Here is a 27,979-nt window from a genome sequence, read left to right on the forward strand (position 1 = left end):
TATCTGAATAACTATCCAGACAGATAATACATCAGATCCTGAATATTTCCTCAACACAGTAGGTAGATTTATATATCAGAACCTGAATTTCTAACATAGCCATGGACCGATGTAATACAAGTTTTAACCACAATGATACAATAAAGTTTTGAGTCTGGTCCACAACCCCGTGTGGTAACAAAGTTTGTCACACCATTGCCTCACACCTCAAATAATGTTCTAACAAATCTAACTTTCCAACTATTTTCTCGGAATTGATTACCGTTCTGCAAATATCCATTAAATGCAATATTATTTGTAGATATTATACATTTTGTTACCAAAATATAAACTGTTCGCAAAACAGGTGTTGGTTTACCTTCTTCCAATACACCAATCGGTAATTTTAATGCACTAGTAAAGCTGGAATTTCAAATAAAGATAGCTATGGTGCAGAGGATAACTAGATAGGCTGGTTCCGTATCCACATTTTGCCGGGCTCTATCACCTAACCTTTTATGGTTTTAAAATGAAACTTTAGGAAGAAATATTTATTTGTATTCATAAAAAATTATGTTTCTCAAATGCTAGAACAAAAAGTCCGCTGCTACAGTACCAATAATAACTAAGTCTATTCATGTTTTGATATCTACCCAAAGTTCTGACAACCATGCTTTCAAAGTGGCATTGTGAAGTAAATATTGTTTGGTTTCCAAGGAAACTAACCAAAATCACTATGTTCTACATTATCTACATTTTCATTGTTTGCAGAACCCAAATCCTAACCATCTCTAAAAAAACAGCTGATTCGAAATAAAACGATTATGTTTATTTAATTTTTTGACACAATTGATTCCAACATGTTTCTAACTGTAGCTACACGCCGCGCAGTTGCTAAGTCAAGAAATAAAATCTGTCAAAACATTTAAGTCACCATGTTGCAAAGTTGCAAGTGTCAAGAAGACATAAACGGAGTATTCAGTGTTCAATGAGGGGGTGGGGGGGGAGGGAGGTTGTATGAAAGGACACTTCATTAAATATTGTATTCAACCAGTCCCAAGGCGTCCCTACGACGTATTTTGTACAAATGTTTGCTGTACATTGAAACAACTCGGTGGTCATTTAAACAGCGATACTCACGTAAATGTATTTTCCTACTTGAATTGTACTTAAGTTTTAACTCTTTTATTTTTAAATTATTGAAATATTGATGACTGTACAAATTTTAATCCCGATTTAGAAATATATATATACTCCCGCCGCAGCAAACCTTCCGACTAAGCGAATTTCCATTTATGTGAATGATTTTCAATTAAATCTATTTGAATAACATTGGGTTTAACGAGTAAATAGGTTTGCTGCGACAAGGAAACTCAAACTAATAAGGTGTGTTTTAGTAAAATATTAATTGCTTAGTATAAAATAAATAAATTGGCCAAGTTTGATTAAAATATATCAATAAACAAGCAAACTACAAAATTTTCAATATTCTCCATAAGAATAACATGGGAATTTTAAATTTACAATGTTTTGAATTTTCTCCGTAACCAATAGCCATGCGAAAACACTTTGGTATACTAAATTATTTTTTTGACCTCTTTAAAATGGTCTACAGAGAAATTGGGAAATTTTGTGTTTTGAGGGTCAAAAATGAGAAAACCCAATTTCTACCCCATAAATCCCCTGTAAACCCCTGTTCCCATGGTCTGATCATGCTGGTTCGCGAACTCATTCAAGTTTATCCCGCCTTCACCTTCAAACCAAGTTTCATGAAAATCGAACAAAAACAGTTAACACGTTCACGGACGTATATATGTATATATTTAAACGAATTGTGTTTTTGGCCTCTAGGAACATCAAAATGAAAAAGTAAATCGGTCCTGGCTCCAGGTCTTACCGTGCCATTTATGGTAATAGCTACTTACCAAAAGGGAAATTCGCTAAAATCACAAACTAATGTTTAAGTCATCAACAATAATAAAAAGAGAATTAAATTAAACATTTCAATAAAAGACCGTTCTCAATACCAATCACTTTCGCAGATTGCCGCAGAAAACAAATGCTTTCCCAATTGAACCGCTCTGTGTTTGACAAGATAAAACAATTTAAAGATTTCCACCCTCGTTTCTAAATCCACCTTTATTGACATGTAGGTTATCTATTTCACAGATTTTTCATTTAGCAAAACAAGTTCCAGTAAATGATTACATTACGTGACTTTCGATTAATTTATAAACCAGAAACTATGGCTGTACCATAGATTAAATAATATACTACATTATAAAGAGGTAACTCAGCCATGATTTCCCCGTAGCAGCAAACCTATGTACAGTACTCATAAACCTAGTGGTATTTGAATATAGAATAGATCAGATATACACAGGGAATCTAGTATAAGGAAATTTTAGTGAAAATTGCACTCCGTTATCAAAACGTCACATGTCAGTAGTGCCCTTGGATTTGTTATTCTTTTACCGCCAATTATAGTAAGACATAGCTCTATCACACAAAAATCCATCAGCACTTCCTTATTATTATTCTGATTATTTCCTTAAATTCAAACAAAATTTAAGGATCAATTGTGGATAAACACTACTGCATAGGGGGGATTCTCATAAACTTCTTGTGTTTATTTTAAATGTTTAATATTTCATAATTTTTTATCCTTACCGACCGCAATTTAGGTATTTGCGCCATACATCTTTTTCAGGGATGGTTAAATTTAACACAAATGACAACATTGAATACCTAGATTGTTTACGAAAATCTCAAAATATAATTCCTACTTCAAAAAATAATTAAATGTCATGTCATGATACGTATAATATTGGACATCTTACAGCAAGTTTACCACTTTATTGAAATAAAATGTTTGTACAACGTTTTTACATAATTGTATACTGTCATTAATGATTTGATTTAAAATCAAATAAACGGTACCAAGAAACTGACACATACTTTCCCCCATTAGCTAGTCAACCACCCTTATCATGGGTAAGCGGTGGGTGGAAGTAACTATATTTTGTGGGGGAAATCACAACACAATAGCTTTTAACCCGTAATACAGCAGTTGGGTTGTACCATTTTGTTTAGAATTAGGACCAAAACATGCAAAATTTGTTTATAAAAATCGTCCTAGCAATTTCCTAAGTACTATTTTCCGAACATCACTTCAAAAACAAGGGTTCAAGGGGACCTAAAGAAAATATTTTTACACACAAAAATACTTTCTTTATGCACTATATATATAGGGGGAGAAAGTAAAATGTAAACATCGAAAGAAAGTGAGAGGGAGTGGTGGGAGGGGGGTAAGCAGTCAGATAGGGAGACGTTGGTCCCCAGCAATATTCCTCGATATATTTACTGTTCTCTGTCGTCTTATATCTTATGCAAGCAATATCTTCGGAAGCTGTGTACACGGTACAGGCTTCCGACTTCATCTTTAATGAGCAACTTTTCTTGTTTGAACTAAAGTGATACTCTAATATCGAGGAAACGGTCCCAACTTTGTTATGACGATGTATTGCATTGTTATCGTTAGCCTAAATCACAGTTTGAATCTAAAACATTGTAAAATGGTATGGTAGATAAATACAGGATTCGAGCCTTTGACACTAGATGTAAAATCAGCAACATCACAAGTGACAAACAAATGTAAATTTATGATAACTTTCATAAATTTTCTACAGTGAAACACCAACTTAAAACTATACTTGGTAAATTATAACCAGAAATTCCTGCAAAGACTGTATATAACGTATAACGAAGATTTGTTGTCGCTTAATCTAGCTTTTAACACCTTGCGCTGTTCCATCTACGAGATGCAGCTTTACGCTGACAGTGTTACTGCTTCAATTCATACATGTTTAAAATTATCTAAGAGTTAGGAGACCTATTGTTTTTCTTAAACCTTGACTATAATTTAAACTACGTTTTTTTGTCCTAGGACGCTGGGCACGAGCCTGGGATTGTTTTTCACATTACTTCAGGCTAGATGTAACGTTATTACATTTAAATAGAATAAAATATATGAATGAAGAATCTTTTATTGTCAAACATTTATAACAAAAGTAACAAGTAAACAAACATTGTTTTTATGAAAACATCTGATTGAATTAAATTAAAGAACAGTATTTCAGCATACATAACATTTCCCCCTTCCTTCTTTAAATGCCTGGAGGACTAATATTCATCATGGTAATACATTGGCCTTCTTATATTCCGACTTGATTTTCTCTGGTTTGTAGTACCAGATGAAGGTGAAGTTAGTTTTTGTGAAGTTTGTTGTTGAATAGATTGTTGTGCAGGCTGTATTTGTTGGCGTGTTCTTAAATGGTCGGCATGCTGCCTTATTCTTTGTCATCAATGTTCACTCTGTATGACAATGGTGCTGTTTTCCTTAGCACTAACCCTTCTCTCCAATTTTCATTTGGATTCCGTTTCACCCAAACTGTATCACCTGCACTAAAGTCTTTACGTTTAGAGTGGATATCATGATAAAACTTTTGGCGTTCTGACGACTGTTTCATCTTTTCCTTCACGTCCGGTCTTAGGGTGTCAATCAAAGTTCTTGGGTTTCTTTTCAGGAAAAGTTCAGCTGGTGTCCGTCCAGTCGATGAATGTGGAGTTGTTCTGTATGAGAATAAAAGTGTATGGAGTCTTTGTTCGTGATCATTTATGTCAGTCATGAGATACTTGTTTTGAAATGTCTGAATGACTCGTTCAACACAACCATTGGAACGACTGTGGTAGGGAGTGGTTCTGATGTGAATCACGTTATTCTTGCGGCAAAACTCTCTAAATTCTTCTGAGACAAACTGATTTCCATTGTCAGTAACAATTTGTTTCACAAGTCCATATCTACAGAAAAGTTCACGAAGTCGTCTTATCACAGTGTTGCTTGTAGCGTTTTTCATTGGAAATATTTCCAACCATCGAGAATATGCGTCTATTACCACTAACCACATGTATCCGTCAAAAGGTCCTTTGAAATCAATATGTAATCTTTCCCAAGCATTTTCAGGTATATTCCATGAATTGAGTGGCGTTTCGACATCATTCTTCCTGAATGTTTGGCATCTTGTACAAGTTTTCACTAAGTTTTCAATGTCATCGTCTATTTTTGGCCAGTAAACATACAGCTTCGCCAAAGAGCGCATGGCAACTATTCCTGGGTGTGAAACGTGGAGGTAACTAAGAATGTCTCCCCTTAGTGACTTAGGAATTACTATTCTTTCTTGCCACAATAAAATCCCCTCTTCATAAGATAGTTCACGTCTCTTGTCATAGAATATCTTCAAATTGTCCGGAATTGAACTTCGATTGGGCCATCCCCTGACACAATAGGATATAATGTGTTTCAGTTCATCATCTCTGTGAGTGTTATCTTGAAGCGTTCGTTTGGTAAGTGGCAAATCTTCAATTCTCATAGATCTAACTTGGTTTACTTCACCAAGCGTCTGATACGTATCAATGTTTGTTCCTCCTTCTAAAGGTAATCTACTCAGACAATCTGCCAGAACATTATCTTTTCCAGCCCTGTAGTTTATATCGTAGTCGTATCCACTGAGTATAATAGCCCATCTTGCAAGTCTGGAAGCGGCATGTTTAGGTATAGGCTGCTTTGCCCCAAAGATTCGTTCGAGTGGTTTATGATCACACAAAAGAGTGAAATGCCTACCATAGAGATATTTGTAGAATTTCTCAACACCAAAGATAATGGCCAGTGCCTCCTTATCTATAGAAGAATAGTTCTGTTCCGCTGAATTTAATGTTCTTGAAGCGGCTGCAATTGGTTTCTGACTGCCATCAGAACAACGATGAAGGAGAACTGCTCCTAATCCAATATTGCAAGCATCTGTTGCAAGGATAAGTGGAAGTTTAGGATCATAATGTACAAGTACCATATTGTTTGAGATGTTGCTCTTAATATGGTTGAATGCGTCCTCACAGTCACTATTCCAGACCCAAGTTGAGTTCTTGTGCAAAAGTCTATGTAAAGGAAAACAAAGAGATTGCAAATTTGGAATAAATCTTGAATAGTAATTCACAGATCCAAGAAATGATCTAAGCTCAGAAACGTTCTTTGGTGGGGGTTGTTTCTTGATAGCTTCTACACGATCTTCAACAGGCTGAATACCAAGAGCACTAATTTTGTGCCCAAGATAAGTCACACTTTGTTTGAAAAGCTGTAGTTTATCTTCACGCGTGCATAGTCCTGCTCTTCTCAATATATTTAAAACTGTTTTGAGCCTATCAATGTGTTCTGGTCCACTTCTACCGCCCACACATATGTCGTCAAAATACCACGCACAATTATCGGTACCAACTAATAATTGGTCCATCAGCTTTTGAAAAATCTTAGGTGCAGTCTTAATACCAAAAGGTAATCTATTGAAGGTAAAATATCCTTTATGTGTCGCTACCACTAGATATTTTTTTGATTCTTCGTCCACTGGAATCTGTAGATACGCATCCTTCAAATCAATAACTGAAAAGAATTTTGAACCATTCAACTTAAGTACTGTTTCTTCAAACGTAGGGATGCAGTATTCGTCGTCGATTAAATGAGGGTTGATTGATACCTTGAAATCTGCACATAATCGTACCTCACCATTAGACTTTGGTACAACAACTAAAGGAGAAGCACAAAGGATCGGAGTAGTAGCTGGATCCACAGGTTCTAAGACCCCTGAGGACACTAAACGATCTAGTTCCTTGCTAGTTGCACTGTGTAATGCGAACGGAACAGGTCTCGGTTTGTGTATTGGCAATTGTACATCATTAGCTACTCTAACCTTAGCTTTGAAGTTTTTCACTGTTCCTAGGTTATTGGTAATTATGTCTTTGAACTCTCTATATATCTTACGTTTCTCCCCCTCTTTGTCTATAATGTCCGTGTTAATATGATAGACGCTATAAGAATTTTGCTTACATACATGTTCACAGTTAGGATCTAGATTAAATGCTGCAATCCAATCTTTACCAAGCAAAGGTGTACCTGAAACACTGTCAGTGACAGCAACACTTAATTGCAAAGTAGTTGATCCTAACGAAACCGCGACCTTAGTCTCGCCGAGCATAGGTATTCTAAATGACGGATAAGCACCCAGCTCCTCCGTAGGAGTCAGTGCCGGTTCACCAATTTGTTTCCACGTAGATTTACTAATTATAGTTCTTGCAGCAGCAGTGTCATATTCCATCGTTATTGGAACCCTATTTATTGTTAAATTTACAACGTAACAAAATTTCTCAACATTATTAATTTGACTTATGTTTTTTACCGAACCAGCTTCTAGTTCATCAGATATGTCAGGACATCCGTCATTATTATGTCGGGAAAAGTCTACATTGTAACTATAATCACTCATACCAGCAAACTTATCAATTTGTTTGACATAACGTCTTGAAAGATTTTTCTCAATGACGACATTTTTGGATTTCAGACAAACTCTTTCAAAATGCCCCATTTTCCCACAAGCTCTACATTGAATATTCATTGCCTTGCAATGCTCACCTGTTTTATGTTTTGCTAAACCACACCTCAAACACTGTGACTCAGGATTCAAGCTGATTCTAGTACTGTCCCTTTTGTATAAAGGTTTAGTAGTTCGTGTAGCCCCTACCTTATTTACCTGAGCGTCACATGAAAATTTCCCAAGTGTTTCTATTTGTTGTTGTTGAGAATGTGCCATTTCCATGAGGTAGGCGTCTTTAACGATGTCGACAAGTCTTGCTTTTTCCTCAGGATGTTTTCTGATGAGCTCTTCTTGCAGTTTAGGATCATTTAAACCCAACAAGAACTGGTCTCGCAGTCTTTCGTCAAGTGTATCTTTAAACTCACATTCCGTCGCACCAGCTCTCAAATTGTTTACAAATATGCGTATTGATTGATCTTTGTTCTTCACGATTTTTCCAAATTTGAGTCTTTCGGCCAAATAGGATGTTTTTGGTTTATAGAAATTTGAAATAAACTCAACAATTTCCTCGTAATCTACTGTTAAAATAGGTGTTGGATAAAAGTTATCAACCACAATTCTATAATGTTCAGCACCAATCCATTTCAGAAGTAAAATTCTCTTAGCTTCTTGATTGTGTTGTAACCCACAAACAATTAATTCCAACTCAAACCTTTGGTAGTAGTACTTCCATGTTTCTTTGGTAGCATCAAACTTCTCGAACTTGAAATGAGTTAAACTATGTGTAGTAGGTTGTTCCACTGTTAATGTAGATGATGTGTCGTCATTGTCATATTCCTCATGTCCGTGCAGCGCCATTATGTAACGTTATTACATTTAAATAGAATAAAATATATGAATGAAGAATCTTTTATTGTCAAACATTTATAACAAAAGTAACAAGTAAACAAACATTGTTTTTATGAAAACATCTGATTGAATTAAATTAAAGAACAGTATTTCAGCATACATAACACTAGACCTATGGGTTGTGGCATTATCATTTTGATAAAATCCATTGGTGACTTGGCGGGGATTGAACCCGGTACCTCAGGGACTGAAGTCCCGCGCTCTAACCACTACACCAGCTCGCTCCCCATTGTACGTATTTAAGTCAAAATTATGCATTTTAAAACAAAATATTGGTGAATACGAGAGTATTGTTAGACAAATTACAAGTTATGAAAAATCTTACTAGCAAATATTACGATTTAAGTTGTATACATTTATAATTACAAATTTTAACATAACTGAAGTATCGCCTATTACTAAAGTAGCGTTTACAGTTTAAAATCATTTTTAAATCCTCGTTAAACCCACAATAATTCTATATTATTAACATTTATAGTTGGAATGCACAGAACAATGGCGTATTGTAACGTTTCATAAATATAACTAAACAATTACTTATTAGATTGGCAAACATATGGATAACAAAGCAGATTTCAACAAATAGTTATGATTATGGCACTGCAAGGGTATTTCAGCGAGATATTTCAACATTTATTGGAGGATAGTGATATAGAGCCGGCCTTATTAAATGTTTAAAAGTGGCGGATTTTACTGTTGCAGTATGGAATACTTACATGAAAATTAACAAGTGTAATGTTAGGATAGACTGTCTCTCATTAAGCATTTAACGATTCAACCAGTAATTGAGTTATCCAATTAGTTGATAATTGCAATTCAAACTTATTAGACTAATTTGAGTTAACAACTTGTTAAATAAATGATTGAACAAATCTGATTTTTGTATGGACACATTTGTGTATAGATTAACTTATCCCACGATAGTTATTTATTTCAGTTTTTTTTAGTTATAATAATTAATTATTGATACTTGGAGTTGTAGTTAAAAATTTACCTCAATACTTTCATTCGTTTAATAAATTCACTATTTGAGGTACTGTACACACTATGTATTGTCCATCATAACTCAATTACAGTAGCAAAAACCTATGAACCAAGCTGGAATTTTATTAACACATAAACCCATTAATGATTGCCTTTGTTTACCAAGGGGGCATTGCACGCAATAAAATAATTGTTTATAATTTTTTTTATTTTGGTTTCAAATTAAAGCCTCTTACTTCCTGAACAAAATGACACCTTATTAATAGTTCTAAAACAATTTATAACCTTAGAAATAATTTTTGTTATGAAACCTTACTCAGTGGTTTTATTTACATTTGAGTAATATGTGATCTAGTATTCTTGACTTTTAAGCCCGTTCCGACTTTTTCCCAGTGGCTCTGGAGTTTCCCATGTTAACCTCATGAGTACTTATATTTAAATGCAATTAAAGAATCTTAATAGCTGGTTCAACTAAACAAGTTGATTCTGTGATGTTCAATAGCATTTAAGAGTTAATAGGTTTACCAACAGGGTGCAGCACTATTATTTTTTTACATTTATGACAACAGCTTGCAACCAAAAGGTGAGTGAGCGTAGCGAACGAACTTCAACCTGGAGGCGAGTTAGCGTAGCGAACAAGCTAAAAACTGTAGGCAAGTGAGCGCAGCTAACGAGCTCCAACCTAAAGGTGAGTGAGCGTAGCGAACGAACTTCAACCTGGAGGCGAGTTAGCGTAGCGAACAAGCTAAACTGTAGGCAAGTGAGCGCAGCGAAAGAGCTCCAACCTAAAGGTGAGTGAGCGTAGCGAACAAACTTCAATCAGGACGTGATTGAGCCATGCGAACGAGCTCATCTTAAAAATTAAGAAGATAAACGGGGCAAAGCCCGCGGGTACAGCTAGTATACTATATTTAAGAAAAAAAATTACTGCCATTTATACACACAAAAAAGTGAAATTTAAGGTAAATAAAAAAAAAATTTAGACACAAAAATTTTATTGAAAGTAAATTATATTGGTACCAGTTCTATATAAAAGCATGAATTATAACCTAAAAAATCCAGATTGATAGCTCTAGTGATTTATAAGCAAATGGGACATTAAGGTTGCTAATTTTACATTGTTACCATAGGGCGTATGATGCCCCCTTAAAAGGGAAGCTCAACAACATCAAAAATGTTTATTTAACTTAGAGATGTATTTGGAAAAGAAATATTAAGCAAGGAACGTGTTAAGGGGTTATGAATATCTACATTTATTTAAAATACGATCCGTCAAATTGCTATAAAATTATACTCAAAGCACATTACAACGTAAGCAAATCAGTGTGAATATTTAGGAATGAGAAGGTTAACGACTTTGCTGGTAGTGAGCCCACATTGTACATTGCCAAACACTAAGTCCAGCCTTGAATTGTTGGAGCTACTCATCGCATGTATTGCCTCTCTTTGTTTTAATTATGATTTTTATTTATTTAAATTGTATTTTTTAGGTTCGATTGTTTTAATAAGGCGGAACACAACTGAACATTTTTCCATGTAAGCAAATTAAAGCTAAGCTATTGATTTTTAACTGACAACATGTTTGGGCTATTTATGGAATTATTATAATTGTTGTTAATTAATGCATTTTACAAAAACTTAAAAATGTGAACTGATTTCCAATAAGATATGGTTCCATCGACTTTGCAAGCTGATTTTATATACGGTTTGCTTGTAATAGTTTTTAAATTACACGACAAAATATTGAACATACTATTCCCCAAAAAACCACCTACAAATTGTCTTAATCCGTTTCAAAATAACAAATCTACAAGGCAAAGAGCAATTTAAATTTTTGGCATTGTTCACATCATTCTAATGCCAGTTAGACGTTAAAAGAAAGTTGAAATAGGAACTTGTACAGTAATTAATTCTCAAGTAACTTTTGTTTATCCAAAATAAATATTAAATTTTAAGGTGATCAAAAGACACTACGGTATTTCCATCGAATTAATTTCATTGGCAACCATGAAATTTATTTTAATTCATTCAACTAGGAAAACGTATTTTAAATTTACATGTGTGTTTAGGACAGGAAAACAGTTCGATGTCACACTATTAATGAAAAATATAAACAGAGACTTTACAGAAATAACAGGGACAAATAATGCTTAGATAATTTAAATTCATAACAAGCTCCACGATGTATATTGCAACAACTATTTTAAATCACATCGCGTTGACAATATTAACTGTCTCAAAGTCCCATAAACTAAAGGACATTTAATTTACATTTACAAGTCAATATGAAAAAAAAAAACAATTTTTATTGTATGTTTGGTTTAAGATAAATCCTAATAAAATAACATTCATCGCTATCTGAATGAACTTGAGTAAGCATTGAAGTTCAAATAAATTAATCATTGTATAGCTATCCTATATAAATGTTTAGTGATGGTTTTCACATAATTTTAATCATTTTACATGTATGTATACTCTCCAAATATTTTACGTAGATCTAATTGATTTAATAGACATCTATCTATCTATACTATTATAAAGAAGAGGTGGTGTCTGTGTGTGTGTTTGTATGAGCTAATCTCAAAAACTACTGGTCGGATCGGGCTGAAATTTGGCATGATGATAGCTCACATTCCCGATTAACATATAGGCATATTTTTATCCCAAAAATCCTTCGGGGCTCCGCCCCAGTGGCTCTGGAGTTTCCCATGTTAACCTTATGAGAAATGGAATTAATGAATCTTAACAGCTGTTTCAATTAAACAAGTTGGTTCTGTTCTATGATGTTCAATAGCATTAAAAGTTACAAGGATTACCAACAGGGTGCAGCACTAGCACTATTATTTCTTTTACATTTATGACAACAGCAAAAGGTGAGTGAGCGTAGCGAACGAACTTCAACCTGGAGGCGAGTGAGCGTAGCGAACGAGCTAACCTGAAGGCAAGTGAGCGTAGCGAACGAGCTAACCTGAAGGAAAGTGAGCGCAGCGAACGAGCTCCAACCTAAAGGTGAGTGAGCGTAGCGAACGAACTTCAAAAAGAACCGAAATTTCTTAAACCATGTCCTCACTCATAACTGCTATAAGCATTTGATACTTATATGCCAACCCCGTACGAAGGACGGGTACTCTGCTAGTTGTAGATAAATTTTAGGAATAAAAAAGGTAAGATCATAGGCAAAATAGAGTGGTATTTATCTACAAATAAATTATGAGGAAAAAATACTGTATTTTTAGTTAAAACTATGTTACGTAATAAATTGACTTATTAGTTGAACAATTTTCAATTTAAGAAGTCATGGACAGTAACATTCAATTTTTTAAGAGCTTTATTCAAATGGTCTATTCAATTGGATATTTAACTACCGGCACTCCTTAAAAAACAACACTTTTTTTTTAAATAAACCAAAATAAAACAGAAACCATTGAACTTCTGAAATGTATAAAAGTAAACATCAGTCAATTTTACTGTAAAAACTTAAACAAAACCTTATCAAATTTCAATCTTTCAAAGATAAACAATCAAAAACTAAAACAATTTATCTTATAATGAGGATATGAAAACCAAAGGGGAAATAATTGTTATGTTAGCACAAGAAAGAGTAATATTTCACCATTGTCAAGGGACAAAACAAAAAAATAGAAGGGGAAGATGAAAAATAGCCTCAGGGGTACGAAGTAAGGGTAGCAGCTTAGAAACCTGGCTCCACTTTAAAATAATGATCACTCTCAACCGTGGGCTGAATAATAGCCTTAAACAAGGGTGAAAAGTGTTAATAACCCTATTTGAAACCTCTGTTTTATTTGTGCAGTTTCTATTGTTTTTAAGATTACAAGATAACAACATTACGCTACCTTTTTAGAATAATTTTTAACTCGCAAGGATGTCATGTCTGTATCATCTTTGCATCGGTTTGAGGGATCGGAAGATGATAAGCGATTTAATAACACAGTGTTTGCAAAAATATTGAGTGAAAGAAAAGTAAATAAATTTGAACATTGCCACCTTATGTTCCATTTTGACATATTTTTCACATACAAATTAAGGTAGCTTGTTAGGTAGGTTAGGTAGTTATTTTGCATACAAATTAAGGCAGATATGTTGTTGGTTCGCGTAAAAATTAAGGCAGATATGTTGTTGGTTCACATAAAAAATAATGCAGATATGTTGTTGGTTCAAATAAAAATTGAGGCAGCTATGTTGTTGGTTTGCGTAAAAAATAATGCAGCTATGCTGTTGGTTCATGTACAAATTAAGTCAGCTAATACAAATTAAGTCAGCTATATTGTTGGTTCAGGTACAAATTAAGTCTGCTATGTTGTTGGTTCAAGTACAAATTAAGTCAGCTATGTTGTTGGTTCCGGTACAAATGAATTCAGCTATGTTGTTGGTTCACGTACAAATTAAAGCAGGTATGTTAATGGTTCACAAACAAATTAAGTCAGCTATGTTGTTGGTTCACATAAAAATTAAGGCAGCTATGTTGTTGGTTCATGTAGCCTACAAATTAAGTCAGCTATGTTGCTGGTTCACATACAAAGTTAGCTATTTTGTTGGTTCACATATAAATTAAGGCAGCTATGTTGTTGGTTCACATAAAAAATAATGCAGATATGTTGTTGGTTCATATAAAAATTAAGGCAGATATGTTGTTGGTTCACTTTGAATTTGAGGCAGCAATGCAGTTTGTTTGTGTACAAATTAAAGCAGATATGTTGTTGGTTCGTATACCAGCAGATATTGATGGTTCAAGAACAAATTTAGGTAGCTATTTTTTTGTTTCATGTACAATCGTGTCACTTAAAATGTATCATTACAGTTAATTCTTCTAATGGCTCACGATTGCTTTGCTCATTCCATAAGCAAATTCAGAGTTAAAAGAAGCTGGCAACCTATTTAAAAATTCAAAATTTGTTGAAGAGAGTGTTGAAGAGATTGTTGAAAAACGACACAAACTCGTCTTAGTAAATGTGGAGATTCAAGAATTAAATGTAGGTAAACATTTTGCTGAAAACTCACCCGCGCTGGAAGAGATCGACATTGTAGAACTTGCAAAGCTCGACTGAGAACTCAACAGTCGCCTGCAGCTCACTCATGTTGGCTCGCCTCCATCCATCCTGTAAAAAAATGAAAATATCATTGTTAACTTAGTCACAATAATTATAATTAAGTTCCTCTGATGTCAAATCTGTTTAAGACTGTTTTCTCCCATTGAAACCACTAACTTTTTCTGTTTCAAAGCTATTGTCACAAATAAAATAACACATACTGGAGTGAAAATTTAAAAACGTACGTTTTCATGTCCCTGGCCTTTTACTTCGTAGATACTGGATTTGTAGTTTATTATTATGTGTTTTAATATTTTTTGGGACGGGGGCAACATGTTACACACATTTATTTGGTTTTAAATAGGTTCTAGGTATTTTTTTCGTATTTTTAAAGTCTCGAAATTCACGACCATGACGTGTCCCTAGGGTACATTTTCCAACTTTCACGCTGTTTTTAGACTAATTATTCATGCCAAAATATACATTAAGCCATATTTTTATGTCATCAATGGTTATTAAACTTACAAAAAAGGAGCATATTATAATTTTATTGTCATTACAAACTGACTATCATGACAAAATAGGTCTGTCCCTCGATTTGGCGTCACAACCACTTGGGGAAAATTTTCAACTTTGGAGCACGACCGTGGCAAGCCTGGCGTCGATGGAGTCAGTTGGTTTTAGAGACTAGTTCGGGGTGTACGTCAGGATTGTAGTGCCGGTTGTTTCGAGTTGAAAGGAGAAATTACAAGATTAATAAAGGAAAGATTGTGTTTTTTTTTTAATTTTGGTGTGTCCATGACCGTATGTAGTCATTCGATGAAGTAGTCATGGTGTTAATTTTTGTTTATAAGATATTTCAATTGCTAGATTAACCTAGAAGTCCACTTTGTATCCTCGAACATGAGGTGCAGGGCTACCGCCAGAACAGAGCCAAATAACTCGTAATTTCACGACCAAAGTTTCACGACCATCGCGGGTTTTTTCACGACCAATCCAGCCTTATGGATTATAGTGTGTTTGGTCGTGACAATAACTTTAATATAATTGTAAATTGAACAGTTTAGTGAAATTGAAACACACATTTGTATTATAACTAACAGGATAATTGAAGGATTGTTTAGAAAGATTTAGATTATTCCAGACAATTCACGACCGTACCGCTTGTCCCTGACCATCACGTTTATGATTTCTATCATAAAAATTTCAAAAATTAAAATATCGTCATATTTCAATGTTTTAAACACAAAAGAAGCACACCTCTATACAAACATAACTATTTTTCGGGTCTCAGGTAAGTTTTTTCGGAGTTATACAAACTTAAAAAGATTTTATTGGCTTTTTTCAATTTTTTGAGCTTTTTTACTTTTTTCTAGAAAGACCAAATATACCAAAAGCTCAGTGACCTTTTTATTATATAATGGTCATAAAAGTAAATTAGTTTATAGCAAATCATAGTAATACAAATAATATTAACTATTTTTAATATTCATTTAAACGTCCGTTATGGTCGTGACAGGATTTTGTGTTTTTCCACTAAAGATGCTCTTTTAAAAAGAAACTACCAAACATATTGCGTTACCATGGACATTTTATGAAACTTCAAATGTTAATGAAATAAAAAAAATAATAAAAGTTTTGAAAAAAGGGGAAAAAATTTTCAAAGTGCTTTTCCTGAAAACGTACGTTTTTAAATTTTCACTCACTGACATTGTAAAAACACCACAACTGTAAAATTAAAACAATACTCGGAGACTGAGCCAAAGTTCTCTGCTTCGCACTAAAACTAAGATGTGAGGGGTAGCAGACAGGTATGTATGTATAGCCTGTATGATGGAACCTGTCTCCTGACCCATTGTGTGCATATTTTAACCCAAATATGAGTGTAGGATCTTGACATATTGGAGTGCCACGATCTTGTGGTCTTGTTAGTGACTCTGGGCTGTTAATTAATAGCCCATACAGCCAATGGCAACTAAGGGACCTACTATTTATAATGGAATCCGAACCACATTTTTGCCTTGGTATTAACGAATTGGTCTAATTATCAGGATAGTACTGCGTATATCCGTAGTACTCACTATTGGGACATTAATCCACACCAGGGAGCATCGCATCCACAGTGCATGCCTATAAATAGCAAAAGATTGGATAATCAAAACTTAAAAGATACCCTGATGACATTGACATTAATATACCCAGGGGAAAATTTTATCCATATCGATTAACAGTCACCAGGTTAGGGCCTATCTCAAAAAGGACAAAGTTGAATTAGATTCGAGTGTGCTACTATTAAGCTCTAGATCCACCAATCCTTAGACTAGAAAGTGATGGAGACGTTAAATTCTAAAATCAGATGTTTTACACGGAGGTAGAAATATTGAATAGAAAGCTGAATGAATTGACGCCAATCAATATGCAAGGTGAAGTAGACTACACAAGACATCAATAGCTCTTGAGTTTGAGCTTCCAAAAAACTGACAGTCACTTCACCTTTACAACCAATATCTGAATACGTTGATAAATATAGATTTTCACCTAAAAATCCTAACTAAAATGTTTAGTTGAAGTTATTATTTGTTCACTATTAAGTCACTACCTAGTTGATAATTTACAGAAGAAAACACTCACCACTGATTTTAGAACTAGCACTAATTTATTTTGGTAAAATTTTCTTATTTTTATAGCAATCATCTATGTATAACCAATAAGTTTATCAATTACAAACAAAGTAACCTAAATTTAAATTTGGTGTTTTTGTTTTGCTACCATGGAGATCAATATTTATTTCTAAAAGATCCACTAAGCAACTTTGAATGTCCACAAGGTGTTGCCATAGATAAAACATGTGTTTCCTTAGGGATTTTAAGGATATGAATGGGTGTCTGTGTTTCAGGTGTATCATCTTTTCGGTAACATTTAAGACTGCTTAGTAGATTTCTGAGTCCAACCCAAATATAAAATACCCCTGCCGCAGTAAACCTGCAGTCTAAGCGAGTTTCCATTAGCCTGATAGGATTTCACATTAAAATCCCTCCTTAAAAATATCATATTTATTCCCTATTTAAATAGAATTAGTTTAACGAGTACTTAGGTTTGCTGCAACAGGGAGGGTAAAAAGGTGGTTTTTATGTTAATATTTCAGTAAGAAATGAATGTACTTTCCAAATTTGATCAAAATATGTTCATACACAAGTAAACTACAACAGTTGACTTAAATTCTACATAAGAATAACATAGGGATTTTAAATTTACAATTTTTTGGAATTTTCTCTGTAACGAGCACAATAACGCTTCAATATACTAAATTATTTGTTTTTTTAAGCTGTACAAAATGGTTTGGAAATAAATTGTAAAATTTACGACTATAAATTGTACGATTAGACGACGCCAGCGCGGATGCATTCTTACAAGCAGAACTTTGATGAGACTGCAAAATCGATCTTCTGACAAGGTCAATGTTTTCAGGACTCCGGACGGTTCTTTGAGCTCCAAATATCCTTCGCAATACACCACCACATACATTAAAGTAATTCACCCACACCAAATTGGAACAGCTTTGCGACAGGCCACCCGATAACAAGTTTGCAGCCAACGCTAGCTGCACAGCAACAATAGACTGATAAAAAAAAAATACATCTCGAGTGCAAAAGCACATTGCTCACTCGAAAAAGCCATGTCTACTACTGAAAGTGATATTCTTAGAAATTCCCAAAACAAAAGCTTCATTTGAGTCTAACTCCATTTCTCCAGCACACGCCCACTACTCACAGTGCCATCTTAAAAGTTAGGGATATTTCCCTGCCCCACCCTGTATTACACCTCAATAATATTTCTGATTTTTTATATGAAAAAGAATTCTCCAATATGAATGTTGTTTTCTAAGGACCTATGGTACCTGGGATGTGACCCCCCCCCCCAACACAGGGTTACCAATTGGAGTTCAGGAAAGAAGTCCTGTGGTCTAATGATCTACTACAAGAAGTGTAACACTTGATAATCCTAATATTAATTTATATTTCAATTAGTAGGATTAATAACCGTGAAAGCTTTGGTTTGACCTTTTCGCAGCTATTTTATGCATCATTCAACAAAGTACGGTTCGCTGATTTAATTGCAACCCGACAACACTCGATGGCCGTTCCAGGTTTAGAGTGAAGTAATTTTGTTTTTTCAGTTTTGATCGATGATGTTGTCAGTTAGTAGATTGGATTTTGATTTTAACTATGTTAATTTACAGAAAATGGAAACGGATCACATTGTAAAAGCTTTTTGATAAACGCTTTCAAATATTGGTTAGGCCTACTCATAATTTATGAACTCATTGAGGATTGGGTCTAAAATATGATTAGTTTATGTTTGGTAACAAGCAAGCAGGGTACTATAATGAAACTATCCCCCAGCAAACCTGCAGACTAAGCGAATATCTATTTACCTGATTGGATTTTAAATTAAATCTATTTAAATAACATTAGGTTTAACAAGTACCTATGTTTGCTGCAACAAGAAGGTAATAAAGCGTGTTTTTTTGTGAAATATTAATAGCTCAGGCCTAATATTGCCAAGTTAGATTCAACTATATCCATAAACAAAAAATACTTCTATAGGTAATAAATTGTTTGTTTTTTAAGCTCTCTGTAATATTGTTTAAAAAGTCAAATTGGAAAATTTTATGTTTTGAGGGTAAAAAATTAGAAAACCCAATTCTAATTGCATAAAACCGCTGCGCTGTTTCCATGGTCCCATCCTGGGGAGTGAGATGGTTTAGTGGTTAGAGCGCGGGACTTTGGTCCCTGAGGTCCCGGGTTCAAATCCCTCCAAATCACTAATGGATTTTATCTAAGTGATAGTGCCGCAACTCCTAGGTCTAGCCTGAAGTAATGTGAAAAACAATTCCGTGCTCGTGCCTAGCATCCTAGCACAAAAACTAAAAAAGAAATATAAAAAAATGGCCCCATCCTGCTGGTTTGCAAACTCATTCAAGATTGCCCGCCCTACACCATCAAGCCAAATCTCATATAAATCGGAAAAAATTGGTCTAGGTCTTACCGTGCCACCTATGGTATGCTACTTCCCTACAGGGAAATTCACAGTAATATTGATCTCTTCTAACTATAAATTACGTTAATGGTATTGCTAAATAGATTTATTTTGACATTTTTTAATTAGAATAATCTTTAACCATTATTGTATTTTTTACTATGTTACAAAAAAAAAATACCCCCGCCGCAGCAAACCTGCAGACTAAGCGAATTTCCATCTACACATCTGGAATTCCACTAAATAATTCAGGGCTGCGTTAAGGGTCAGTGGAGCTCTGGGCAAACCCAAAAGCAGTGCCCCCATTTTTGCCTTGTGCGGGCAGTGGTTGAGGCGCCCAAACCTTCGGCGCCCCAGGGCATTTGCCCAGTCTGCCCGTTTATAAAAGTGGGCCTGAAATTATTCCCTTAAAATTGTCAGATTTATTTCCTATTTAAATATATCATTAATATTAATGAGTACCAGTACTTAGGTTTGCTGCTACAGGGAAGAAAATAGGGGGTTTTTATTGAAATGTTAATAGCTTAGTATGAAGTAAACAAAATTTAAAAATTTCATTAAGATATGTCCATAGACAAGCAAGCTACAACACTGTATTTATTCTCCATAAGAATAACATGGTAATTTTAAATTTACACTATTTTGCGATTTTTCCGTAACCGTTAGGCATGCAACAATGCTTCAATATACTAAATTATTTGTTTTTTGGAGCTCTACAAAATGGTTTAAAAAGAAATTGCAAAATTTTATGTTTTCAGGGTGAAAAATTAGAAAAACCCATTTTTACCCCATAAAACCCCCCATAAACCCCTGTTCCCATAGTCCGACCATGCTGGTTCGCGAACTCGTTCGAATAAATGTAGGTTTACACGTTTGACGTTTATACCAAATTTCATCAAAATCGGATCATTTTTGCTCGAGTTATCGCGCTAACGGACACATATATAAATATATATATATATAAATATATATATATATAAATATATATATATAAATATATATAAATATATATATATATAAATATATATATATATATAAATATATATATATATGAATTTGAACGGATGGTGTTTTTGGCCTCTGGGGACCTCAAAACGAAAAACTAAATCGGTCCCGGGTCCAGGTCTTACCATGAGACCTACGGTAATAGCTTATTCCCTATATGGGAAATTCGCTAAAACATAGTATCCAAGCATTTCTTCAGGTGTTTCAAAATTATTTCGCAATTATAATAGGTATTGCTAGCTGTTGTATGAAATGCTACAATTCTGCCGACAATTTTAGAAACAAAATTCAACCTTTATGGAAAAGTGTATGGCTTTTAAATCTGGTAAGTAGTGGAAACCGCCATTTTGATTTGCATTAATTTTGAACCAGGCTAATATGAGAACTTACCAAATTTTTGAATAAAATTTTCACATACATGATTTCTTCACTTTCCTTATTCTTGATCTAATTTTCTCATTATTTTTGACATTTTAAATTTCAATCTTAAAGCTTTAAAACTACTACCTAATTATTTAATATAATTTTAAAAACAAAATTATGTGTGTTGCGGTGAGGCAGCCGATGAGATATCGCTCATCATCTCTAGGACTATACTGAATAATGCAGCCCAATTTAACTTTGTAAGGGGTCAAGTTTGTTAAATACAAGTTTACTGATGTTTCAGTTATTACATTACAACACAAATAAACACATTGAAACTAGCATTGATGTTCATGTTTCGTCTACGGTGACATACACGTATACTGATACATTAATTCCCAATATTTAAAGTAAAAAAATAATATATATGTTAGCGGTCGACAGTGGTACTGGACCTAATAAAATTGTTAGACTTTTACATTTTATGTGTATGTTAGGCCTACTGTCTGTAAATAGGATAACTCAATTTTGGCCTGATTATGATGAAATTTGGTATAGTGTAGCTGCTGGATAAAATATTAAATTCGTAAACCAGCAAGATCCGGGCTAGGAGAATAGTTTTATGATTTTTTAAATTTCTTAAACAATAGTTTAATTATGATTTAGGCATCGTTTAGAGCTTTAGGAAACAAAATCCTTATAATACGTGAAAGCGTTTTCTACGAAACACTACTCCTCCGTTAATAATGGACGGATTTTTACACACGATGTGTCAAAATTAAGTATTTTTTGTGTTGACGCCCCCTTTCACAAATTCCTGTAATAAAAGTGCTCGGGCCTTGCCCCACAGGCCATCAAAATCCCATCAAGATTTTGTTTACTTAAACAGACGAATAGTTTGTATTAATTACAGCTGTTCATAGTACACACATTACTGTATACACATAAGAGTGTTCGTTTTCAGTTTCGATAACTAGAGTGGAGTGATTGATTACATTATCTTTGAGTTGACTATTTTAAGTCATCGGAAATTATTACTGTTATTCGTTTTGAAATAACGCCTGTATAACTTTGCAATTACAGGTGCACTAGTTGTATATATTGTTGTATGATTAAAGATACAGAGAAAATTCTAATAACATTGCCTTTTAAAACTCTTATGTTATTTTTTTAGCAAAATAAAATTGTTGTAGTTCGCTTGTCTATGGATATTTTGATCAAATTTGGCAAATTGATTTACTTCATCCTGAATAGATTACTTACAGAATACTATTACCATTTGATAAAAAAATAAAAATAAACCTTTCAGTTAAGGTATTAGGGTATTAGCTAGCAAACCTAAGTAATCGCCAAAAATCCTCCCATAAAAAAAAAGAATTTAGGCTATCTAAACCAGACCATAAGATAATAACATCGAAGGCCGAAGTATTGGAATGTCAAAGGGCAAGAGTTAAGTTTACCAATCAATGCTGTCATTAATCCTGAGCACAAACTTCCAACTTGCTACCAACCTCCCTCGAACATCACTCAACACTCGACATTTACAACTGTACCAGATAATAGCCATTACATGTGTGACGTTGTTAAGTGCTTTGTTTTACTCTTAAATTTGCCAGGCAATATGTTAGCTAACCTCTTAAATACAGTACTGAAATAAAAATTGTTAATTAGGGCCTATTAAATTTTTCTTTTCTACACCACTGCAAAGAAAAAGCCTTGTTTTAGAAGTGGTAAGAAAATAGAGAAATTCTTACAGACTATAGGCTAATAACACCCAGCTTATAATGGATTCAATTTTCATCATATTTACATATACTGGTACCTAAATCTGGAAAAATGTTGAAAAACTTCAGTCCCTTGGTGAGTTTTTATTCAGGATTTCTCCCCACTGGCCAATCACGATGAAAGAAAATGTTTTTTAAGCTCTACAAATATGGTTTAGAAAGAAATTGCAAAATGTTATTTATTTAAGGTCAAAAATGCTATGCGATTTGGTTACATTTTAAGCCCATACTTGCATCCATACACAGATCTCACCTAGCAATGGGTTTTATATGGGTTAGCCCCCTCCCAAGGAATAATAGTAATAGAACACAACGTGAACCATATTGACCGGAGCAAGGATGTTCTCTTTCACCGTTATTGGCTGCTACGTCAAGACTAAGTAGCACATCACATAGAGGTAGGAACAGGCTAAATAGTGTTGAAAAAAGGAGTGATTTTTAGATTTTAACTGGATCTAAGTTATGTTTCAGCATTTTGGAGACTTAAATTTACAAACAACCCTCATACTTTCACAATCAACCTAAAACATAAGGGGTGGTTCTAAGAAAGAGGCTACAGGGGCTAAAGCTCCCCCATTGGACCCTGGAAAAATAATTTTAAACATATATAGGTACAGTATTTGGTCCTAAAAACATAATGGAGGATTTTGTATACAGCTTTAACGTTAAAAATAACTTTTAAAAGTCAAATGGCTTTGAAAATACCAAATTTTTCTATGATGTAACCTCGGCATCCCCTCCTTTTGTTTCACATCCCTCAAACGCCCCCTTGACAAGGTCTTAGAACTGCCACTGTTTTAAACCATAATAAAAAAATGTTAAACCCAAACAAAGAATCTTTTTGGGAAATAACCAATTTCTTGATCACGATGTGATTGGTCAGAGGAAAGAGTAATATTTTATAACTAGGGAGGTATTTTTAAGGTATTACCGAAGAAATATAATGTGAAGTTCTGAGAGGAAAGTGTAAAAAAACTTAATACTCTTAGGTAATCTCAAAAGATCCCTATAAATAAATGTGCAGAACTCATTCAGGACAGACAGTGCTATCCGGGGAAAATATTTTTATTTTGAAGACACTTAACACAAATTCTTTCATGTTTGATGTTGGTCTACCATGGTTATTTGTAAATTAAGGTCTTCATCCAGCTCTCATGGCAGCAATGCAAGATGGATCAAATCTAAGACAAAAGTTTCCCTTACTACATCCACTACTATTCTAAGGTTTAGTTGGTTCCTACCACTGTGGGATAGTTAGTCAATTAGTCATAGAATTGAAAATTGTTGTGGAAGAAAATTGGTACTCCAATGGTACTCCCACCAAGGAAAAAACCTGGTTCCGTGATTACATATCTGTGGTCTCAGTATCTAACCGTTGTTGAAGTCAATTGCCAGTTGACGGACATGAAAAAAGTTATTTATATGTTTGGACGTAGAAAATATGTGCAAGGGAAGAAGTTCAGAGGTCGACTGCTGTTGTTCATCAGTCTTGTTTGAAGCAGTAACAAAAGTTAGGTGAGTTGCATGTGATAGCAGTTTGGACTGAACGGTAGAGGTTGATGAACTAATAGGGAATATCTCAATAAGACTTCAAGGACAATGTGGTAAGCCTGGGGTAAAACACAATGATCATCAAGCAAAATTTCATCAAATTCAATAACAAGAACACTGGACAGCAGTGGCGGTTCTAGGACCTTGTTAAGGGGGGGGCTACCGGGGGGTTTGGGGGGTGTGGAGCACCCACCAATTAGGCAGGGGGGCCCGGGGGTCCTCCCCCGGGAAAATTTGGAATTTTCAAAGCCGTTTGGTAACTTTTTAAAGCCATTTTTAACACCTTAAACCGTGCCCAACTGTCCAAAAACTCCCATTTCACCTGTTGTTTCTCATGAACAAATAGACATTAAAAAAATTCAACTATGACGATTGCATTCATGAACTTCAAAACGCACTGTAGACTACGGCCATATCACAGACAATGGAATAAACCTCCATACTTTAATGGAATAAATTAAATTATTATATTGTCTGTGGCCATATACTCCTAAAAGCCGTTGGGTGACTTTCTACAGCCAGTTTTAACGTCTAGAACTGTGTGCAAAACCTCCCATTTCCCCATTTATTTGTCATGAATATGTAGACATTTTTAAAACTAACTGACGATTGCATTCATATATCTCAAAACATATTGTGGGCTACGGCCATATCCTCCTAAAAGCTGTTTACTGATTTTCCAAAGGCATTATTTATGTCTATAATATCTGTGTCCAACTGTCCATAAATCTCCCATTTCATCTGTCATTTGTCTTTGTCATAAGTACAAGTAGTAAGTGTAGACATTTTAAAAATCTAACTAGGCCTATGACGAACTTGCATTCATGAATTTCAAAACATAGGCCTACTGTAGACAACGAAGCCAAATCTCCTAAAACAGTCTGGTGACTTTATTAAGCCATTTCTAACGGCTAAAACTGTACCCAATTGTCCTAAAACCTTCCATTTCACCTTTTATATGTGATGCAAGCAAGTAGACACGTTTTTTAACCTTACGTTTTTCTCCATTTCATAGATCTGTCACAATATTATCGAATTCAGTAATTAGTATTGACTATTTCAACTTTAACATTAGTGTTTACATATATTCAATGGTAATTAATAGGCTACTACAGCAGATTGCTGATTGATGCTTGTGTAAAGTTAGTGGCTAGCAGACAATTTGACAACTGCTATGATGAAACATCAGAAAATCAGCCCTGTCCTCGCTTGCGCGCTCGGCGCTCGCTAGCCATTGCCCTAGCATGTCAACAGCTGACTGCTGTAACAATTGGATGATGCGTTCGTACAACTTTCCATAACTAGCGTTTATTTGATTGAGGTGCTATTGTCCACAAACTTTATCTATGTGGAACTTAATACTACTCCTGCCATCGCTTATTAAGTTTAATAAAATTTACATTGATGTCTGTTTTATGACATTGCGTGTTTTAAGGACGAAATGTACGTTTAAATTTATTTTTCCAGGGTCCAAGGGGGGGCTTTAGCCCCTATAGCCCCCCCCCTTGGAACCGCCACTGCTGGACAGGTCCAATAACAGGTGACACTTGAAGAATACCCACTGCTGGCAAATTATGTAAACTTGTACGCCCTTCTGCAAACTTCCTAAGCGGCTTTTCTACAAGAAACCTGTACGTTTGGGTAGTTATGAGTGTTTAGCCGATGAAACAAGCAATGGTAACGTTTTTATATAGAAGACAACTAGAGATAAGCATTTATATGTTCCCTCGAGCGGCCAGGCTTTGCCTTGTCCCGGCTTTTATTTTTCCTTTACTTGTTCCCATCGTAGTCTGTGTGGGTACAATGTGGATAGCTCATCCTTGTCACAGAAAATATTATGAACCTGAAAATTAGCCTGAATATTTGAGGGGAAAGCTGAAATTTCGATCAAACTACAAAAGTTCCGCCTTGTAGTGATCACAACGTCCTGTTGTGATGGAGAAGCTGCCCCGTGCTCAACTAAAGCTTGATCAGAAACGCTTTTCTTATTTTGCCCCTAATTCATATAACAAAACTGCTTTCGATGAGAGGTATGGAGTACACGGTGAGTGAAAATAACCAACAAACAATTGTACAATATTTTAACTGCAAAGGAACCACATTCTAGGAGTATTATTCTGTTTTTTAAATTACCCTACAAGATATTCATTAAATTTCTTCATAATCTTAGAGAAAGTAAGTAAAAATATGTCTAAAATCACTTGAAACTTATGTTTTTAAACACTACACTGTTTAAAAAAGCAAGACGGTATATAAATGAAAAATGGCAGTGGTGATCGATTTGATTGAACACTCCAATAATCATTAAAAACCCAGTAGGCAAACAATAGCCAATCGCTTCCCCTAAAAGCATTTAAAGTAACTGCTCCTGAAATTTTTCTTAAAAAAAGTCTGCTAGCGTAGGTCAAGAAAAATAAGGTTGGACAGTTGGCTTTACAATGTATCGGTAAGCCAATAAATTAGCCTAACTGGAAATCTGATTTGTCGCTATGACAAGGGTATTTTTGTTTCTATGTTATTATCCTAATGATCAAGAATGGGTAACTTACTTAGGCCAAACTTAGTCGTACACCAACAAAAAGAGTCTCATTCTGTTACAATCATTCTCTCTAACCACTCATCTAAAAAACTGTTCAAGAGTAAATAATTAGGAGGAAGGACGAAAACATATGCCTCGTATCAAAAATATAGCAGAGGATACGCGTGTGGTAATCGGACATGGATTAGGCGTCCGGCAGTGACGTCACCGGGTTGTGGAGGCCCGGAACACCATTACCGCAGCGATAAAAAATGCAGGCAATTGGTGTTCGTGGTGTAAAGAGTACTCGGCTGATGCCCAAGAGGTATCCTGATTGAATCCCATCGGTAACACTAACTTTTTGTTTAGATTTTGCTCAGAATGCGATTCCTTCTTAACTGAACATAATTTGCTTTATTTTATGATCAGAATTTAGCCTTCATTTCATTTTTTTACTATCAGCAAGTTTGGTTAGTTAGGTTAGGTTATGACAGTAACTGCCAGACGCCTAATCCACGTCCGGTTACCGGACGCGTATCCTCTGACTAAAAATATATGCCTAAATCCAAACTTGGTAGGTATGGTAGGTAAGCCTACATGACTATAAATGAAGATAAGGTTACATTAAGTTGTTGGGGGTTGTGTCTACAGAAATTTAAGATCACAACATAACTTAGGCCTAGCCTAGCTTCTAGGCGTAGCTCTGGCATTTTACTCAAAATAAATAAGGGAATGTAGGCCTATCTCAAAATGTACAGCCTGTCCTGAGTGACAGGGTAAAAGATGGAATAATTAGTATATATATTTTTGTTAATTGCGAACTAACAACTAAGTAAATGAAACCTAAGCTGATCCTATCTATAATTAATACACTTACCTACTTAACAGCGATAGTTTCCATAAAAATGCATAATAAATATTTTCAAAATATCACAACACTGTTGTTAACAACATACACCACTTCCACTACTTGTAAATAAGCTCGTAACATTATTTAAACATCAAAACACATTTTGAAAACCATATAGGTAAAATGTATCCATTCCAGTGACCGAGTATGAGGGAAGATGCACGGAATTCGAAAGGGATTTTTTAGTTAACTTCACGACAATTACAACTTCCAATAATAGTTTACGCGTTTCGTATCATTCTTCGACCAGAACTTGCACAACCGAATAATTAAATTAAATTTTCTTAAAATCGAGAAAGGGTAGATCCGAGCTCCGTACGTTTTGACATTTCTGACTGAGCAGACGACGAATTTGTACTGACAGTGTTGCCACAAGTCTCGACTCGACGCAGGGAGTAATTCAATCAGATCGCCAACATGAAAAATAAAAACTCAACGAATCGTAGAGCTTATATGTGTGATTATTTTGT

At 34.7% G+C, this 27,979-nt stretch overlaps 1 protein-coding gene across 4 annotated transcripts in view; it reads right to left on the reverse strand.

The window, feature by feature from the left end:
• Nucleotides 1-27,851, reverse strand: part of LOC129002109 (protein FAM135A) — a 117,589-nt gene extending 89,738 nt beyond the window's left edge. For all 4 annotated transcript variants that reach the window (XM_054429683.1, XM_054429681.1, XM_054429682.1 and 1 more), the window contains exons 1-2: nucleotides 27,477-27,851; nucleotides 14,310-14,407 (exon numbers count right to left, since the gene is read on the reverse strand). In XM_054429683.1, the coding sequence (XP_054285658.1) occupies nucleotides 14,310-14,386 (77 nt within the window). In that variant the 5' untranslated portion in view covers nucleotides 14,387-14,407; nucleotides 27,477-27,851. The remainder of the gene's footprint in view (nucleotides 1-14,309; nucleotides 14,408-27,476) is intronic.
• Between the last annotated feature and the right edge of the window lie 128 nt (nucleotides 27,852-27,979).

This window comes from Macrosteles quadrilineatus, unplaced genomic scaffold (genome assembly GCF_028750875.1).
Source record: "Macrosteles quadrilineatus isolate MER2022 unplaced genomic scaffold, UCM_ALF_1.0 Scaffold_9__3_contigs__length_116548681, whole genome shotgun sequence".
Classification (NCBI taxonomy): Eukaryota; Metazoa; Arthropoda; class Insecta; order Hemiptera; family Cicadellidae; genus Macrosteles; species Macrosteles quadrilineatus.